The 21,174-nt window shown below is 34.2% G+C and overlaps 1 protein-coding gene across 2 annotated transcripts in view; it reads left to right on the forward strand.

The window, feature by feature from the left end:
* LOC106874677 (solute carrier family 12 member 8) overlaps window positions 1–21,174 on the forward strand; it is a 74,799-nt gene that overhangs the window by 24,430 nt on the left and 29,195 nt on the right. For both annotated transcript variants that reach the window (XM_089351489.1, XM_089351490.1), the window contains exon 2: window positions 1,108–2,178. In XM_089351489.1, the coding sequence (XP_089207615.1) occupies window positions 1,969–2,178 (210 nt within the window). In that variant the 5' untranslated portion in view covers window positions 1,108–1,968. The remainder of the gene's footprint in view (window positions 1–1,107; window positions 2,179–21,174) is intronic.

Raw genomic sequence — 21,174 nt, forward strand, 5'->3', positions numbered from 1 at the left:
AACTGATATATAATACTTGAATATGAATGGAGGACAAATGTTTCAAATTACACTTGAACATTCTGCAGTTTTTACTCTGTTTGCATTAGTGATTTTTATTCCAACCACACTTGTATTTACTTTTTAACTACTCACTGAATACCACTACATATAGGAATGCATGCAACATATGTTTACAGACCACTCACTTAAAATAAACACTTCTTTATCCTCTCTCTCTCTCTGTTCATACATATGTGTATGCATATATGCATGCATGCATGTGCATGTGTCAATGAAATAATCAATATAGTTAACTTAACCTTATTTTAATAAAAAAACAAAGTTGCGTCCTAGAAGATTGTATACATCCTTATGTATGAATACACACACACACACACACACACACATATTTGCATGCATCCATATAAATGTGTGTTGCATTTTGTTTTTCTATACTAGTAAATGTGGGATGATTTTTTTGCCATTCTTAGTCAGGACGACGAGTAAGGTTGATGACTTTTGCAGGCCCACTAAGACTAAATATTTATATATTGTTAGAACAATTATGCTGTAGAAATAAAATATACTGTTTTCAGGTAGGCTGAGCCGAAGAGATTTATGTATCTAGCCTAATTGCACTATATAATTCTGCATTCAGGTTTGAACTCCTTATTGCATGAGTTGTCTAGCACCATGACTTCACTGTCATTGTATCTCATCATGCACACACACACACACATGGGTATGCATGCACACATGCGCACACACACACACATTGGTATGCGTGCCTGTGCACACACACACATTAGTATGCATGCATGTGCACACACACACACACACCAACATTTGAAGGTAAGAAACAAAAATATGAAAACTAATATTTTTTCCTCCTATTAGTGACTGACAACACGATAGACTTGAACTTAACCTTTCCAGATTGACAAATCTGTATCTTTAACTTGGCAACATTTTGTTTCAACTAACTGCAATATAGATTTTAGATATGTTTCCATCTGCAAACCAATTTCAATTCTATTTGATAATGTCACACCTGATATTTTTCTTCTTCTTCTTCTTCTTCTCTGATTGTGATATTAATATTTTCCTTCCACCTTTTATTTTCAGATGCTGCTAAGCTCTCTAAAACGATACAGGACGATGATATAGCTGCATCTTGTTCATCTTTATCCACAGAGAAAGCTCAGCTGTGTGCTGTAATTTAATTACTGTCTGCTTTACTCTTGACATACAAAATCAATATTACCAAAGCAGCTATTCAGTGAAAGGGTAACTTTGCTTGCAGCAGCAGCAGCAGCAGCAGCAGCAATGACAACACTGGCAATGCAAGTAACGGCATATAAACAGACAACACTACTGAAACTGAAACCTATCTTTTAATTCTCCAAACAGGTGGCTTCACGAAGGAACACGTGTAAAACATAAGAGAAAAATTATAAGAAAAGGAATTATGGATTTTTAATTGCTTCATCTCAGATTTTTATCTCCTGCACTTATCCACTAATGATTAATCATGTCAGCTAACCTGCCTTTGTTTATATATAAATGTTACATTACCACTGCAGCATCTACTGCTACTGTTGCTATCCCTGCGAATACTGCTGCTGTTGCTGCCTCTACCGCTACTTCTTCAAAACATACACTTATTATTGATACTGTTGTCTGTGATACATGAGAAGATAAAGCAGTGAAAAGGATCCTCATTTCTGTTTTTGTATTTATGGAAAAAATGCTTGAAACCAGACAGTCTTTGTAATTATAAACTGTCCTAACGAGACAGCATGTCCAGGATCGTTCTAAATGCTGCTCCATCATCATCACGTGTTTTGATTTTTGTCTTTTATTTTTTTGTTTTTTGATATTGTTACATTTGTGTCGTAAGGAACCAGCCTCTTATTGATGTTACTGTATCTGCTACATAATTAGCTTCAATGTGTTAGCTTCACATTGAAAAGATTCAAGTAAGAAATGGCTGAGAATTCAGACACAGAGATTACCAATTTAATGAGTGCTTCCTCTAAGAAGGAAAAGAAGAAACCAGACTGGCATCGTTTTGGACTCAGCTGGGAGCAAGCAAAGGCAACTGACAGCTCTTCTGGTTTTTTGACTGATAACAATGAATCGTTTTATCAACATGCTGATGAGGGTAAACAGAATGAACTTTTTGCTGAAGATTTGGTAAGTGTATCACTTTGAGTTTTTCATTGCATTCTTTAAGTATATAAAAAAAAACCCAGGACAAATGTATAAGAAAGAGAAATATTGTTATTATGATACATTTTTGCATTTTCATCAGTTTTTCTAAATAACCTTAATGTAACATTTGCATGTCTTTCAGTTACCATATGTTTACATAATACTTACCAAAACCAGGAACTTTTTCTATATTTTTGTAAGGATTTCTTACTTTTTGGAAATAAATTGTGTGGAAGTTAAGAATTCAAATGGGAGGAAAGTTTAAAATTAGAAGAAGAGTTAGAAATGAAATATTCTATTGAATTATTTTAACCTTTCTCTTCCTCCTTTTGTGTTTATTATGAATATCAAATATTTCTTGATTATCTTTGATAACCCTTAAAATATAGAAATTTGTATATATTTAGCACTTTATGTTATACTGAAGTTTTAGTGTGACATGATGTAATAGTTACTTAGGCACTTTAATTACTGAGCTGGTGATATATTCCTTAAATAATCTATTCAACATGCAAAGTTTTTTTTAGGATAGATATTTTTAGCATTTTACTACAAAAAGCAGAAATGTGATAAATCTATAGCATATCCATTTTCAAAACTTTATTGAACTGATTGTTGTCAATGCTGACCATCACTAGTGTCCTAAAATTCTAGTCTTTAGCTTCAGTTTTTGATTCTAAAGTTATTATTTATTTTTAAATGAGGTGGGGAAACAAGCACTTAGGGCGTTTGGGGGTAAGCAGGTAGAACAATAATAAAATTTAGAAAGGATATTTTTTTTTATTTTACTTTTTTGATTTTATTCAGTAAGGTATAAAAAAAATCTCATGTGTGACATATTGCAAGCCCTATAAACATTTCAAGCCTGTTAAATCAAACCAGACTTTCATGGTGGTGGTGGTGGTGGTGGTGGTGGTGGTAGATTGAAGCAGATAAAGTCTGAAAGAGTAGTCAAAACATGCATGTCCCAGAGGACCTTCTGAAAAATTAATTTTTCTTGTTTGGATTTTAATTAAATACATTTCTAATAGGTGATATATTCTTCATAGAGCCTTCTTTACTCTTTTTCTTAAATTCAACTCAACAGCTGTTCTCAAGAACTTCAAGTTGTGTCATGTGAACTTACTTATCCAATGATATGATAAACTTGCCATCATGTTACCACCTTTTAGTTAGTGTAAAAAAAAAACCCAACTATATTTCTGCTTTTGGCTGGTTTTGTTTATAATCTCTATAACATATACCTCTTAACTCCTCATTGTGTTCCCTCTATGTAGTTATTAATTCTACCATATTGCCTTATTATCATATTGTTCCCTCCATATTGTAATACCTTCTTTATTGTATGACTTCCATATTGTATCAGTTTTCCCTATTCTTGTGTTATATTAATATTACATTAACTCCATATTGCATTTCCTTCCTATTGCTTTCCTTCTATATTTCATTAATATATCCATATTGCATTTATCATTCCATGTTAATTCAATATTTTATTGATTTTCCCATATCATGCTCCCCTTAACATTGTTTCCCTTGCATACATTGTATTGTTCACATTGTACCACCATCCCTATTTAGCCCTCCATATGGTATTCCATTTTGTGCTGGTACTTCCTCTGTATTGTATTGATCTTTATTTTACCAAATTGCGTTCCTTATGTTATGCCTTTCAGTCACCATATGTTTAGTCAAGTTTCTGCATAATTGTTGGTTTACTTAAATTTCAACATAACTGTTGCCTCATAAACCATAATATTTAATATTTTGGTTTTTAGAAACATATCAATAACTTGCTTCACTGAACTGGTTATCTGTTTTCTTTTTATCCCCCTTTCTTCTTTATCATCCACTTGTTTGTCTTTGAGGTGTACTCACCTGTTATTTATTCAAAAGGAAGTTTCTTGTTTAACCACTCTATTTCTGCATATCTATAGGCTCTCTCCAACCTTTACGCTTTCAGTTTGGATACCCCCTCTATTTTCCTTCTTTGTAGTAACAACATCCTTCATGTGACCTCTACCTACAATACAGACTGTTCCACCCTTCACTCTTTCACGCAAACAATTCAAACACCTCCACAAAACATGCATCTCTTTTATGAACAATGACTCAATACTATTTTTCTATGAGAACGACAATCTACTCTCTTTCAACAACACCAGGATATATCCACTGCAGAAACAGAGACACACCTACACCTTGGCTATTTATAACTCACATAATTAAAACCTTCAAATTATCTAAAAATGCTAAATGTCACCATTCCTGTAGCCAATACTTCTTCTCAAAGGCTAGGCATTCTCTTCAGTACCAGAATATACTTCACCTCTGAAGAATTGATGAGCAAACCAAACTAGAGTACTGCTCATATATTTCACACAGTGCTGATACCACACACACATACAACCATTCTAGATCATGTATTCTTATCTCTAAAAAAATGTGATCTGCTGATACATTGAAACTGTCAGCTCTCAAATAAATTTTCTGTGACCCTTTACACCCAAGGGTCTCTGCTCTTCTGAACTAGTAAGTTGTGAGCTGTTTCAACCAACTCTACATGTTGCATCCACATCTCTATCTTTTTCCTTCCTTCTGCAAACACAACATTTTCCCAATGCTTCCTTCTTGAAAGTATAACTCTCTGAAATAACATTAATTTGAAATCAAGCTAAACATTAATTATGTGAACCCTTAAAAGTTTGGGAGGACCTGCAATGCCCTTTTTTCATAGATCCTTACCATCATCATTTAATGTCCAAGTTCCATGCTGGCACGGGTTGGACAGTTTAACATGATCTAATAGGTCCAAGAACTGCATCAGGTTCCAGTGTCTGCTTTAGCAATATTTCTACAGCTGGATGCACTTCTTTATGCCAACCACTTTACAATATGTACTGGGTGTTTTTTTTTTTTATGTAAGGTGAAGTCACTATGCAGCTTGAAGGACCACAAACCCCAAAGGCTCCACTTGATACTAGGAGATGAGGAGTAAAAGTATGAGAGAAAGAAGGTGGGGATCAGAACAGGACAGGTTTCTTGCTGTAGAGGAGCTACATTACTTTTCACATTTCAGAAGAGAGGGTGGGGTGATCAGGGTGGAGCAGGGGGAAAGAAAAAATAGATGTCATGGTGAGCCTTCAAGGTATAAGGTGGGTAGAAGTGAATGAATTAAAGGGACAAGAAGTTGGGTGGGTGGAAGTTGCACAACAGTATGTGGGGAGTGTGTATATATATATATATATATATATATATATATATATATATATATATATATATATATACACACATACATACACACACACACACACACACACATAATCTTTTCATCATCACTGCCTCCAATGCCTCCTCCCCTCTTAAAAGTTTTTGTCTTGCAAGTACTTGGTGACCCTGTCAGTGCAAGTGCCACTTAAAAGCACCCAGTAAAGTAAAGTAGCTGGTGTTTGGAAGGGCATCCAGTTGTAAAAACCTTGCCAAAACTGACCATTCCTGTGCTTGTGCCATGTAAAAAGCACTACTCATGTCGCCCATGCTTGTACCACATAAAAAGCACTAAGTCCACACTGCTGAGCGGTTGGTGTTAGGAAGAGCATCCAACTGTAAAACTCCTGCCAAAACAGTTACAGAAGGCAGGTGCAGGCTATATACATACATATATATATATATATATATATATATATATATATATACATATATGTGTATATATATATATATATATATACATATATGTGTATATATATATATACATATATGTGTATATATATATATACATATATGTGTATATATATATATATACATATATGTGTATATATATATATACATATATGTATATATACATATATGTATATATACATACATATATATATACATATATGTATATATACATATATGTATATATACATATATGTATATATACATACATATATATATACATATATGTATATATACATACATATATATATACATATATGTATATATACATACATATATATATACATATATGTATATATACATACATATATATATACATATATGTATATACACATACATATATATATATATATATATACATATATGTATATACACATACATATATATATATATATATACATATATGTATATACACATACATATATATACATATACATATATACATATGTATGTATATATCTATATGTATATATATATGTGTGTGTGTTATTTTAGTTAACTCTTTTATGTTTTGAATAATATTGATAATACTATATTTCTGTTTCAAAATTCAATATCCTTTTAATGTACGCCATGTATCTTCTTGTTTGTTTAATGTTGTGTAAGTGTAACTGAATATGCCAGTTGAATGCATCAAGTATGCAGCCACTAGTGAGTTGAAAAATGGAAGCAAATAACACAAAAAGGCTTATGCAGAATAAGAGCATAGAAACGAAGAAAATAGGACAGACTGATTTACATAACAAATCAGGTGTTTAAAAAATAACTTGCAAAGCAAAAAAATGAATTAAAGGGACTAGAAGTTGGGTGGGTGGAAGTTGCACAACAGTATGTGGGGAGTGTGTATATGTATGTATATATATATATATATATATATATATATACACACATACACACACACACACACACACACACACACACACACACACACACACACACACACATAATCTTTTCATCATCACTGCCTCCAATGCCTCCTCCCCTCTTAAAAGTTTTTGTCTTGCAAGTACTTGGTGACCCTGTCAGTGCAAGTGCCACTTAAAAGCACCCAGTAAAGTAAAGAGTTTGCAATTATTACAAAAATCCACTTGTTTAATAGAAAACTTTATTTGCACCTAAAGCTTTGACAATTTTTTTGAAAAAAAAAGAAAATGATCATGTATGAATTTATTCCTGTACTTTGCTTGCAACTGTTCTTCGATACTGATTCAGTTCAACAACTGCCCATGAATGTGGGTTTGTACTTTCCTAAAACTCTGATGCTCTTGGTGTCCTCACATTATAGCTACCTTTATCATCATCGTCATCATCATCATCATCATTTAATGTCTGTCTTCCATGCATTCATGGGTAGGATGGTTGATAGGAGCCAGCCAGGTAGAAGACTACCCCAGGCTGCTGTGTCTGTTTTGGGAGTGTTTTTATGGCTGGATGCCCTTCCTAGCACCAACTACACTTCAGAGTCAACTGAGTGCTTTATACATGGCACCAACATGGGTGAGGTCAATTTTAGCATGGTTTTTACAGCTGGATGCCCTTCCAAATGCCAGCCACTTTACAGAGTGGACTGAATGCATTTTACCTTAGGTTATGGAATTCCATGCTTATAGAAATTATAAAGTATGTCCACCAGTGGCAGACTGGGTCTAAAAATATTTGTTTCCAGGAGACTAAGGAGGCCTAATCACAACTACCAAGCTATCATTTAATTTTTTTTTTTTTTTTGTTAAAAGTATTCTTTTCGACTGTCTACAAACACAGCCAGGCTGAAATAATTAATGCATTCTTCCAGGAGTGAATAAAAAATTCTCAAACTTGAGGGAATGGGCCCCTTAGATACTAACATGGTCGCTCATATATGGATTCTAATGGTGCAGGGTCCCACTTGCCATCGGGCAAGCTGGCAACCTGGCCAGTCCGCCACTGATGACCACTAATTTTGGGATATGATTTGTAGTGTCTTTAGAAATGTGGATAAATTTTAAGAGTTTTAAAACTACACTTTCTTCTTAGTCAAACTGATTTTATTCAAACTCCTACATAATATGGGTATATATTTTATGCATGCACAGAGTTTGAAATATATTTGTCAAATTAACAAAGAAATTGAAAAGCATATAGGCATTAAAACACGCATGCAAATAGCTGCTATGACTCATGAGGACTATTGACGTTTTATTATTTGTTTGTTTCTTTTATTCCTATTTTACTGGTTTCAGTCATTAGAGTGCAGCCATACTGGAGCATCTCTTTGGGGAGTTTTAGTCAATTACATCAAACCAAGTACTTTATTTGTTACTTATCTTGTGAGATATAAAATATAAAGTGGAAATTGGCATAAGGAGAGATAGCTTGGTCAGATGTAAATACCATGTGGCATTTCTGTTTGAATGCACTGTTGTTTTTCCCCTACACTGGAATGGTGTGAAAAAAACTTTTTTCTATTGATAGGTAAAACATAACTGCATTACGAGAAGAAGCTCTCCTACTCACTATGGTACAAATTTGAACTTGAAACATTAAATAAGTTGTCTTTATTATTATGCTGACAATGGATGCTCTGCTTTGTGTTTACTCCAAGGAAGAACAGTTTTCAATAATCTGATTTCTATTAGCTGAATGAATTTGCTGTTATAGACTATCTGGCTTGATTCTCAATCAAAAAGAGAGTTAAAGTAAATTGAAAAGCAAGAGGGCTATGTCAGAAAATAAATATAATGTACTCATATCTTTAAGATCTTCATTGACGTAATAAATTTAAAAAAAATTTAGCACAAAAGTAAAAACTAGATCTCTGATTACTGCTCTTCTTTAGTATAACTAGATGAGGTCTGCATGAAGTGATGCATGTCCTATTAAATTTCATGAGTGTGGGGAAAATCATAAGGGCATTGTGAGTAATTAATGATTTGCTCTTATGTTGCATGTGTGTGTGTGTGTGTGTGTGTGTTATTTGGGAAAGTGACAATTACTTATTAGTTTCACTTTGTTGGATGCTCCTCTACATTTTGATACACCCATATATGTTAAACTCTTGCATCATATTCGACAGTGAGGTTGGAGTGACACTGCTAAAAGTCATTAGTGTGAAGGTTATGTTCTGGCAGTATATAAGTCATCCTTTGTGGGGTATACATGTTGGCATAACCAAGTCTTGAGTATTTTTGTTGATGCACCAAAACAATGTGATGAAGATCAACTGAAAATATTTTTTCATACTCAGAGTAGCTGAAACATGGAACAAACTACCTGCATCAGTTGTTAGTTGCTGAGACATTGCATCCTTTAAAACCTCTATGCTTCCTGAAATTCACCAACACTACACCTGATATCCCCACCTCCATACGCATGCAGAAATATATATCATGACTTATACATTGTTCACTTTCCTGACTTTTGTACATAATTCTATGTATTGTACTTGCACCTTTGATGAGTTGTAGAGCACCTGAGCACTGTACACAATAATTTTATTATTATTATTATTATTATTATTATTATTATCATTATTATTATTATTATTATTATTTTAAATTTACCCAGTCTAGTAGCACAGAGCATTTCTTGTTGTGCTACATGCAATTATTACATCTAACAGTGCCTCTGTATGTTTTATAACTTAGTCTATCTTTTCTGAGATTCATATGAAAGTTGTATGGTAAATGTGCTAAAATAAATAGAGAATATTCAAAAATAGTTTGTTGAAAATAACCCACATCATATTCACTGGTCAACTAGCAGGGAATTTTATGTGCAATATTTTTCACAAAAAGATTGTTGTCATAATCTTTTATGAATAAGTAAATAGCAGTAACATTTATACTTTTTATACATTCATATATTTATTATAAATATGTATATATTTTTGTGAAGAGCAGTGCATACTCCTCTTTGTATTAACAATACATTTTCCAGTGTAAATTTCAATCATTATTATATTTAGCTTGGATCTGCATATAAGCTTGCTGAAAGTATAAAGGGTTAAAGAAAATGAAGTTGTTAAAAGTATGAGAACAAGTGAGTGTAGGTTTGCGTTACATGAATGAAATAGGTGTCCCATTTAGACAAGTTAGACAAAATGTATAGATGAATTCTAACTTGTTTCTAGTAGGTTAAGACATGGCATAGAAACTCCTTTGTTGGCTTTTGAATATGATATTAGCTGAAAGGAGTGAGTTCATGCTCTTGTTGAAAACAAAAGATACCTAAACTATTGAAGTGTGACAATTCTCAGATAATGTCTTTTTCTTTTCTAGAGTAGTGGAAGTTTCTTTTTGTTTCTGTGATTCAACTGGGTGTTGCTTCATTCTTCAAGGTTGTAATTGATTCTAAAGGCACCATGTAAATTTGTTGCTCTGTTTCTTGTTTGCAAATTCAGTCTTTGTATGTGGCTCCGAAAGAAGTTCTGGGACTTACCTTGCCTGTGCCTGTGCGACTTACCTTGCCTTACCTGTGCAAGTGCCATGTAAAAAGCACTCAGCCCACTCTACGAAGTAGTTGGTGTTAGGAAGGGCATCCAGCTGTCAAACCATGCTAAAACACACTCAGAAGCATGGCGCATGCACTGCCTGACCAGCTCCTGTCAAACCATCCAACCCATGCCAACATGGAAGGAGGACCTTAAACAATGATGATGATGATGATGAAACTAAATCTTATGATGAGACTGGTATTCGTTTTTTTTTTTTTTAATCTGTTTAAGAATTTCTTAGATATATTGTTTAATGGTAAATGTTTTTAGTTTTTGTAATCCAATCTAAACTCTTAATTGAAGATAGTAGTTGAAATACTACACCAATCAGAAAAATATTTAAAAGTCAATATATATGACACTTTTTTAGGTAGAAATTAAGAAAAAAAAAAATGGAATATGTGATCATATTTCAGAATATTGGAATAATTTGAAGGAAAATAGCACTGATAATATAATCGGTTAAGTTATATTATCAGTACTTTCTAAAGGGGACTAAGTGCTGTACCTTCTATCTGACCTAAAAATAAAATATAGTATTCTCTTATATCATCATCATTGTTTAACGTCTGCTTTCCATGCTAGCATGGGTTGGACGATTTGACTGAGGACTGGCGAACCAGATGGCTATGCCAGACTCCAATCTGATTTGGCAGAGTTTCTACAGCTGGATGCCCTTCCTTAACGCCAACCACTCCGAGAGTGTAGTGGGTGCTTTTACGTGCCACTGGCACAAAGGCCAGTCAGGCGGTACTGGCAATGGCCACGCTCAAAATGGTGTATTTTATGTGCCACCTGCACAAGAGCCAGTCCAACAGCACTGGCAACGACCTCACTTGAATGTCTTTTCACGTGCCACCGGCACAAGTGCCAGGAAGGCGACGCTGGTAACTATTACGCTCAACTGGTGGCAATATAATATTTCCTTTTGGTGCTCTAGAAAATCAGATAGTCTCAAAGTGTAGGTATAATTGCAAATATTATTTCATCATCTGATTGAGCTTGCTTGGACAAATGCATGTCATGGATTGTCGTTTAATTGCTAATTTCTTATTTATGGTCGCATGTTGTATTGAGGATTGAGTGTTGGTCAAACTGATGGGTTTCCCAGACCAAGATTATAAAAGCATAATTTGTTCTGCAAAGTGAGAGGAAATCCAAAGTGTATTTTATGCTTTGCATTTCATCCTCTACTTCCATCCTGTCCCAATGAACTTTGATAAACTACAATCTGACTAACAGACTATTATTTTCCAGTGTCATTATTTTAAATTGCCTAATCAGTAAATTTTCTTCATACAAGCGTGGGCTCTCTTAGACACTCTGTGATTAGCTTTGTTTTGACTTCACTTTGCTGAGGAGGTCCAAAAAGTCTGAAACATTCCCACAGTTGTCACCATGGTTGTCAATCATATGCAATAAAATTTAATTTTTGGCCAATTAAAATTTTAGGAGCTCTCTCTTTATCATTAATGTTTATGGATTTTATCCCTATTAAATATATAATTTCACTTAACTAAAATATATTTTTGGTTCACTATGTCAAACATAGTGACTACTTAACTGGCTTATAAAAAGAGCCAGAGATCAAATGGTCAGCAAGTGTTTTGTAGTTTCAAAATGCTTTGTTTTAAGTTACAATGGCTGCACACTGAAAATTAGTTATTTATGATGGATAAGCAAGTCAAGGGCAAACTGCAGCCATGGGACTTTCTGAATGGTTCACCTATGAAAAATTACTTTGAATTTTTTTAGTAGGGCAGCCCATCTGATGATGAGCTTGCTTCTTGAAAAAGGGTTACTATGCCTGGAATTAACAGAAGTGAAAGAATCCTTGCTCAGCAAAATTTTCCATGCAATTAAATTTAAAACTGCCTTCTGACAAAGTTTAAAAGCCCTTAAAAAAAAACAACTACTTTATGTCTTAAGATCCAAATAGTAATTTAATGTAAGTTGCTTTCAATGTGTTTATAAAGCATAAACAACTTTCTTCTGGCTGTAATGTTTACTATGTGACATTAATCAAGGGTGAATACATACAAATTGATGATCTAATAGGCAGTAAAAGTTAAGTAACATTTAGCTTTTAGCAGTTCATTTTGCTGTTTCTATTTATTATTTTTCAATCAATATTGTAAAGTAGAAACCACTTCTGCAGTGGCTGGCATTATTATAAAGTAAAATAATTTTGGCAATAGTTCTTTCTTCAATAAGTAAAAAAAAAAAATTGGATAACTATTTTTGCATGGCAGTAAATGAAAACTGTGTGTGTGTTATTTGTAAAGATTGTTATATTTTATAAAAAGGATGCTCTTGAACACCACTAATAGACTAAAATTAAGGAATATGAAAGACTGAAAGGGCTTCAGTATATAGACAAGCTGATATTTTTAAATGGATCTTAATGCAAACAGCAGTCTGTTTTCAAATGATGCATTAATGATAATATTTCTACAAGTTATGAAATGTGTGAACTAATAGCAAAGTAAATGAAACCTTAGATTGATAGTTTGTTAACAAGTCTGAATTTTAACTCCAGAAAATGTCAGATTATTGGAATTGTTAGTTTATCACAGAAGAATACGATAAACCATATAAAAAATCTGAATTGTCAACAATATCCAAGTCAGCTTGAAACAACCAGCGTCAGAATGTGTGTTGGTATGTGATAGCTGTAAATGAGATAACAGATATAAATGCAGCACTGTTAACTAAATACTTGTATGTGCCATAACAGCAAACTATGTTTTGTAAAGATTTACTTGCGATAAAATCAATGCATCTCTGAAATCAAATCAGCAACAGAGATTTCAGTTTACGCTATGATAAACTTAACGGCATAGTTACAGATGATACTGTTAAGTATTCAACTACTGTAAGTGCTTAATTTGTTCCAAAGCTTTACTCCAAGGGTGGAAAACCTTTTTAATACTATGAACAAAAATGTTAATGTATAAAAAAGCCTCAATCAGTTTGCTTAGTATAATTGTCTACACACTTCTAATTGTTGTAAAATGAAAGATTCATTATTTTTCTCAGCATAGATGTGTTCACAGAGGTTCTTATACACTTTCAATTTACCCATAGGATTAAAAAGATTTCCCACCCCTGGTGTAAAGATTTGATATTGAGTAAGTCTTTTTATTGTGACTGTACACTCAAACACACAAATTTATATATATTTGCATATGTGTGCAACTATGAATATGTAAATAAAATGATTGATATAATGAGAAGGGTTGAGAGCTGGTAGAGAACTAAATCAAATGCCTTGCATTAGCTAGTCTGGTCTTTCAGCATTCTGAGTTCAAATCTCATTGAGGTTGGTTCTTGAATCATTGAAATGAATACCTGTCATACACTAAGGTTGATCCAATCAACTATACCAATGTCTACATAAAAATAAACTTTTTAGCTATGTAAATGTAATCAATATACATGGCTAGGTTTACAGAAAAACATAGATCTTATACACATTTAGCTGTCATCCTTTGAAGATCAACTTTGGTTTTAGTTTAAATGGGTCACCACATGACTTCTGGTCAGGAACAATTGTTAAGTCAAATGCTCTGTTGGCACTCACGTATTTTTCTATTGATTTTTAAACTTTATGTTTACAGTTTACTGTAGAGAAAAATAAATGCAAATAATGACGCTTTGTTTTGGGGAAGTATTAAGAAAAGTAATAAGGATCAATGTAACCTGTTTCCACTGAGTTGATATTCTTCTCTTAGGAATGAGTAGTATGAGATTTTATGAAACACACATAGATAAACACACACACACACACACAATAAATACACACACACACACACACACACATACATGCACACAGATTATATATATATATGTGTATGTATGTATGTATATATATATATATATATATATATATATATATATATATATATACACACACACACACATGCATACACACAGATTATATATATATATATAAATATATGTATATATGTATAAGTATATATATATATATAAATATATGTATAAATATATATGTGTATATATATATATATATATATATAAATATATAGGGTGCAGGAGTGGCTGTGTGGTAAATAGCTTGCTTACCAACCACATGGTTCCGGGTTCATTCCCACTGCGTGGCACCTTGGGCAAGTGTCTTCTACTATAGCCTCGGGCCAACCAAAGCCTTGTGAGTGGATTTGGTAGACGGAAACTGAAAGAAGCCCGTCGTTTATATGTATATATATATATATATGTATGTATGTGTGTTTGTGTGTCTGTGCTTGTCCCCCCACCATTGCTTGACAACCGATGCTGGTGTGTTTACGTCCCCGTAACTTAGCGGTTCAGCAAAAGAGACCGTTAGAATAAGTACTAGGCTTACAAATAAGTCCTGGGGTCGATTTTCTCGACTAAAGGTGGTGCTCCAGCATGGCCGCAGTCAAATGACTGAAACAAGTAAAAGAGTAAAAGAGTATATATCTATATAAATATATATACATAAATATATGTATGTATATATCTATATAAACACATATATATATATATATATATATATATTGGGGCTAAAAGCAACAGTAACATCCACCCCTAGGGGTCAGCCACATTTAAGTGGCAATATACTTCACTTTATATATATATATATATATATATAAATATATGTATCTTATCTATAAAAGGCAGATTTTCTGTGTGTGTGTATATGTTTAAAATTCATACATTTACACAATTCCAAATTTCTTGGATGAAAGAATCGCAATTAATATTCTAAATACCATAACTTAAGTCACAGCGTCATTTTTTCAGTCAAAATAATTCCCAATTACGAATAAAATCCATAAAACTACACAAATTAACATTTTCCCCTCTAATAAAATCTTATTTCCTCTTTCTAATACTTTTACAAATCCTTTCAACTCCTACTTTCTCTAATGAACCTTTAGGAACGATCCAACAACAAATACAAAAAGAAAAGAAGGAGAAACACTGACAGTAAAAGAAAACTATTTCAGTATCAAAACTGAAACAATCACATTTCGATACTGTATCTGATTTGGTGTGGTTTCTATGACTGGATTCCCTTCCTATATATATATATATATATATATATATATATATATATATATATATATATATATATATATATATATATATATATAGGGTTGAGTTAATTATGATTTTATTCAACATATTCCCCTCTCAGATTTACATACTTATTGCAGCAGTCCTTCAGTTTTTCTAAGCCTTGTAAAAGAACTTAGTAGGTTGGGCCTCCAACCAGGCCTTTCACTATACCCTTTGAGCCAGGAACTTTTCAGTACCCCTCATATAAACATAGAGTCTATATATATATATATATATATATATATAAAGTGCAGGTGCTTCCCTTGCATATTGTTTTGGGTTCAGTCCTACTGTGTGTTACCTTGGGCAAGTGTCTTCCACTGTATTCCTGGACCAGCTATAGCCTTGTGAGTGAGTTTTGCAGAAAGAAACTAAAAGGTGCCCATTGTGTGCATGTGTGCATACATGTACATGTACGTATATGTTTGTACGCTCAAAAACAGGTACCTTACTTGGAAACAGGTGAGGGTTGACAACGGGAAGAGCATCTGGTCATAAAAAAATCTATTTCAACAAATTCTGTTTGCCCTCACATAAACATAAAAAAAGTGAATGTTAAAACGATGACGACAAATGATGACGATGATGATAGTAATGATGATCGTGATAATGATGGTGATGGTGATATATCAATAACCATGTTAAAAAAGTTACTAAACAGGTGGTGTAGCAGTGCAGCAATCTAAAATCCGGCTGCATATAGCTTGGATTAGAAAACATGCCATACAACTATTCTTTTATATTATGTCTGCAGACAAATATTTAGTTTTCTGTTCTCACTCCTATCATCACTATTTTAGCATTGATAATACTGAGGATTTGTACGTTTAAACACACAATCAATGATGACGACAACGACGATGATGATGATGATGATGATGATGATGGCAACAAAAGCAGGGGTTGCAACAATGGCAGTGATGATGATTATGATGATTTCTTTCTTTCAATGTGTTGTTAATCTTAATATACCACTTAATATCACTGCAGCTGTCAGAAGAGGAGGAGGGGAGATTTTTATGGCTTTTTTTTTCAGAATTTCGTAGTGCTTCTTAACTGACAAGACAGAGATATGCCAGGGTAATTCTGGAGATAAAGAATTAGGTGGGAAGAGAAGCCAAGTGTAACGTACCATCAACTATTGCAGAGGAATAGATGCAATGGAAGAAACGGGGGGAGGGGGGGTACAGTTCTTTGGTATTGGTGAAAGAAGGCTTGCTTATTAGTAATTAGTGTCTTGGATGCCATCAAATTTGTATGTATAGGCACTGATGTGGCTGTGTGGTAAACAAGCTTGCTTCCTAACCATGTAGTCCTGGATTCAATCCTACCATGTGATATTTTGAGCGAATGTCTTGTGAATGGGTGGATTTGTTTGACAGAAATTGGAAGAAGCCCATCATATATGTGCATGTATATGTATGTATATACATATGTGTGTACATGCGTGTGTGTGTGTGTGTGCATGCATATGTGTATGTGTGTGTGTGTGTGCATGCATCTGTGTACTCTTGTCTTGACATTATGTAATGGTTGTAAGTGAGCATCACTGTCATACAAGCGAGGTTGGTCTTTGCCAGTCTTCCATGAAAAACATATCTGGTCATGGGGCTATTTTACCTAGCCTGAAAACAGGTGAGGTTTGGTAACAGGAAGGGCATCCAGCTATAGAAAATTTGCTTTAACAAATTCTTTTTGACCCATGCAAGCAAGCATGGAAAGATGTATACTAAAAGATGATGATGCATGCATTGTCCTTTGATGTCCTGTAGAACTAAAAAAAAAAAAACATCTTTTCCTCTGCTGTATATTTTTATGTTAGTTTTGTGGTTACGTGTACTATGATATAAACATTGGGAACATATTGTATAGGTAGCATACAAAGTTGTTTAAAGGGAGATATAATTGCAATATTACCTAATTAATGTCTTAGTTATTGTAATTTAATTGGATTCGTTAAACTTGAGGTAAATGAATCATACCACTGTCTAATTTGCACATTACAAATACAATCTGTAATCAGAACCGTAAAAATATGAAAAACTTTTCTCAAGTTTAAAATGGAAGTTTTTTTTTTCCTACATTCTAGTGATTGATGCAGTTTTGTATCTCTGTTAAAAACTAGCTTCTTCCTGACAGGAAAATGTTAAATAATTACAAACAGAAGAAAACATACATAAATATGTACGCATGTTGAGTAGAGTGGAAGAGGTTACACCGTCTCAAATTCAGAGGATTCACTATTATCATTGACATCAATTTAGTACTTCTGTACTAACATGAGGAAAACAAATCCAAAACACAGTTACCAGTTACTTGGCTCAATCCTGCATAGAATATTTTGTGGATGGTTTATTCGTGCCAACTACTGTAATAGCTTTGGACAATACATTGATTTTAAAACTCATTGTCTATAATTGTCAGCAATTATTTTAATTTCTACTTCATCATGTAACTTGTTGCTTAAGCTAATCTTAGCTTTGAATTTCATCATGAAAATAAATGTCTTCTGACAATAACCAGGTGTGTTGTGTGTGTGTGTGTGTGTGTGTGTGTGTGTAAAAGAATTAATTATTGCTCTGTCATTTGACATAAGTGTAACCCAAGTTGTGATTTCTTGTACAGCTGTTGTAAAGATTCAATCAATATATTTGACTTTAGCTATTTATGCTTCGTAAACTCTATAATTTATGCTAGTGGGTGTATATGTTAATGTGTGTATATGCTTGGGTTTGGGTTCTGTTATGATTTAGTTGGAGAGATGGGCAGTACCCATGACAATTGTAGGTCCTTTATATCTTAAATGATGATGATGATATTGTTGTTGTTGGCACTCCGTCGCTTATGACGTCGAGGGTTCCAGTTGATCCGATCAACGGAACAGCCTGCTCGTGAAATTAATGTGCAAGTGGCTGAGCACTCCACAGACATGTGTACCCTTAACATAGTTCTCAGGGATATTCAGCATGACACAGTGTGACAAGGCTGACCCTTTGAATTACAGGCACAACAGAAACAGGAAATAAGAGTGAGACAAAGTTGTGGTGAAAGAGTACAGCAGGGTTCACCACCATCTCCTGCCGGAGCCTCGTGGAGCTTTAGGTGTTTTTGCTCAATAAACACTCACAACGCCCGATCTGGGAATCAAAACCGCGATTCTATGACTGCGAGTCCGCTGCCCTAATCACTGGGCCATTGCGCCTCCACAGATGATGATATACATACATACATACATGTATGCCATCATCATCATCATTTTATATCCGGTCACCATGTTGGCATGGTTTGGATGGTTTGACATGGAGCTGGCTATCAGGGAGCTGTTCAGACTCCCAAATGTCTATTGTGGTATTGTTTCTATAGCTTGATGTGCTTTCTAATGCCAACCACTTAAAAGAGTGTGCTGGGTGCTTTTTACATGTCACCATCATGGCTGCATTTACGCAGCATCAGCATGGGTGCATTAATGCAACACTGGTACGGGTACCTTTTAAGTGGAGCTGGCACCTGAAAGGATAAGCCTGTATATGTGGAAGACTGCGATTTTACTTAGCTTATCAAGTCTTATCAAGTACAGCAAGTCGCCACATCTCCCGGTTCCTTGTCATTTCCTCAATGAGGCCCAGCATCTGAAGATCCATTCTTACCACTTTATTCTATGTCTTCCTGGATCTACCCCTTCCACAGGTACTCTCCACAGCTAGAGCTCAGTGCTTCTTTATCCACAAACATATGTAAAGATTGATATATGCTTTTATTTTGTTTTATTGTAAACTCTTTTATTTTAACCTTAATTGAATTTTCTAAAATATTTTTCCAATGTATTTATTAAAGTGACTTACCTTTACCAAAATGTTCAGCTACCCTTACCCTTAATAAGTATTCATTATTACCCATCTCCAAGGTGGTAAGCTGGCAGAACCATTAGCATGCTGGACAAACTGCTTAGGAGTATTTTGTCTGTCTTTACAAGGGAGTGCTAAAAAGTTTCTGGCTTTAGGGGAAAGAAAATACTGGAGGATCAGTTAACTATGATTTTATACAACATATTCCCCTATCAGATGCACTTACTTATTGCAGCAGTCTGTCAGTTTTTCTAAGCTCTTTAAAAAGTACTTGGAAGGTTGGTCCTCTAGCCAGGCCTTTCATGACACCCTTAAAACCAGGAACTTATCAACACCCTCTCGTACATACTGAGCTTAAATTTCACCAAGGTTGATTTTACCTTTCACCCTTTCAATGTTGATAAAATAAGTACCAGTTGAGTACAAGGGTCGATATAATCAACTGTCTCCCTCCCCACCAAAATTTCATACCTTGGGCCTAGAGTAGAAAGGGTTGTTATCTATCCCAAAGGTGGTGAACTGATAGAATCTTTAACACACCAGATAAAATACTTAGTGGCATTTCTTCTGGGTTGATGAAATAAGTGCCAACTAGCTCCTTATCCAAAATTTCAGGCCTTGTACCTATAATAGAAAGACTTATTACCTGTTCTTACTGCCTTCTGTATTTCTTATTTCTCCCCTTTACTTTTCAATACTCTATCTTCTATCCTTCCTCTTTTTTTCTAACTTGATCCATTGAATCGGGATAAATTACCCCAAGTAGGGTAAAAATGAAATTCTTGAGGGTAATGAGGACTCATTAGACATAAGTAGAATTATATAAAATATGTGTTCCTTGTTGTGGCAGAAATTTTTCTTCTAGCAACACCACATCTGTATAATGTAATAGACATGTAAATAGATTCAATAAAACTTTTGACTTCAAAGAATCTATGATTTCTTCATTTCAAGTCTATGGTGTAAATAAATATATTTTGGGGTAATTGGTTAAAAAAGTTCCCTGACCCCTGGACTATATTATTCAATGTCTTTTTTATAAGAGGTGGGTAGATTTGGTTGATATTGCTCACAGGTGAAACAACCATATAGAGGGTTCCCTGTTAGCCCATGTTATTAATACTATTTCCATGTGGTTGCTCAATCTGTTAAAAATAGCTGCTAAATGCCCTCTAAATATGAAAATATACAAAAAAGAAAACAGAAAGGACACATTAGACAATGTAGCTTCTGATATCCATCGTTTTGTATATTAGGGACTATGACAAGTAGTCATGGCTGGAATGCTTTTGATCATAGTGTAGTGACCTCTTATAGCAGACGACTGTTATATGTTCAATGTCCGGAGTTTTATTCACGCATGCGCAGGGACTAGTTCCGGAAGGAATACAGGAAGAGTCTCATGCACATGCGTAGAGTTCGACACCCAGCTTTGGCGCCTTTTCTCAGTCTCTTCGTTGACTGATCTCCATCGAGCGAAGACGTCCAACAGAGCTCTCTCACATGTCAGCACCAGAGCTTCACAAATAACCACGGAAATCATTCAGAAGGCGTCTCAGTAACCGAGGGCGACGAGCTACCGAATTCCCTCCAAGCGTGAACTGAATTCCACTGTAAATAAATATTGTTATGTTGTTCAGAATCTGCGTTCCGTTGTTTCTTCTAGAAATTTAATGTACGGAAGCGGTGTACACCTAATGGTATATAACCAGTTCCCTACAATAGCTTTGCTTGATGGGGGATGACCTGAGCTAAAGAACAACAATAACAACATAAAAAGATTAAAGGCAGAACTGACTGCTGCAGGATTTGAGTTCAGAATGCAAAGAGGTGTAACTA

Source organism: Octopus bimaculoides, chromosome 4, assembly GCF_046866305.1.
Source record: "Octopus bimaculoides isolate indiv1 chromosome 4, ASM4686630v1, whole genome shotgun sequence".
Taxonomy (NCBI): domain Eukaryota; kingdom Metazoa; phylum Mollusca; class Cephalopoda; order Octopoda; family Octopodidae; genus Octopus; species Octopus bimaculoides.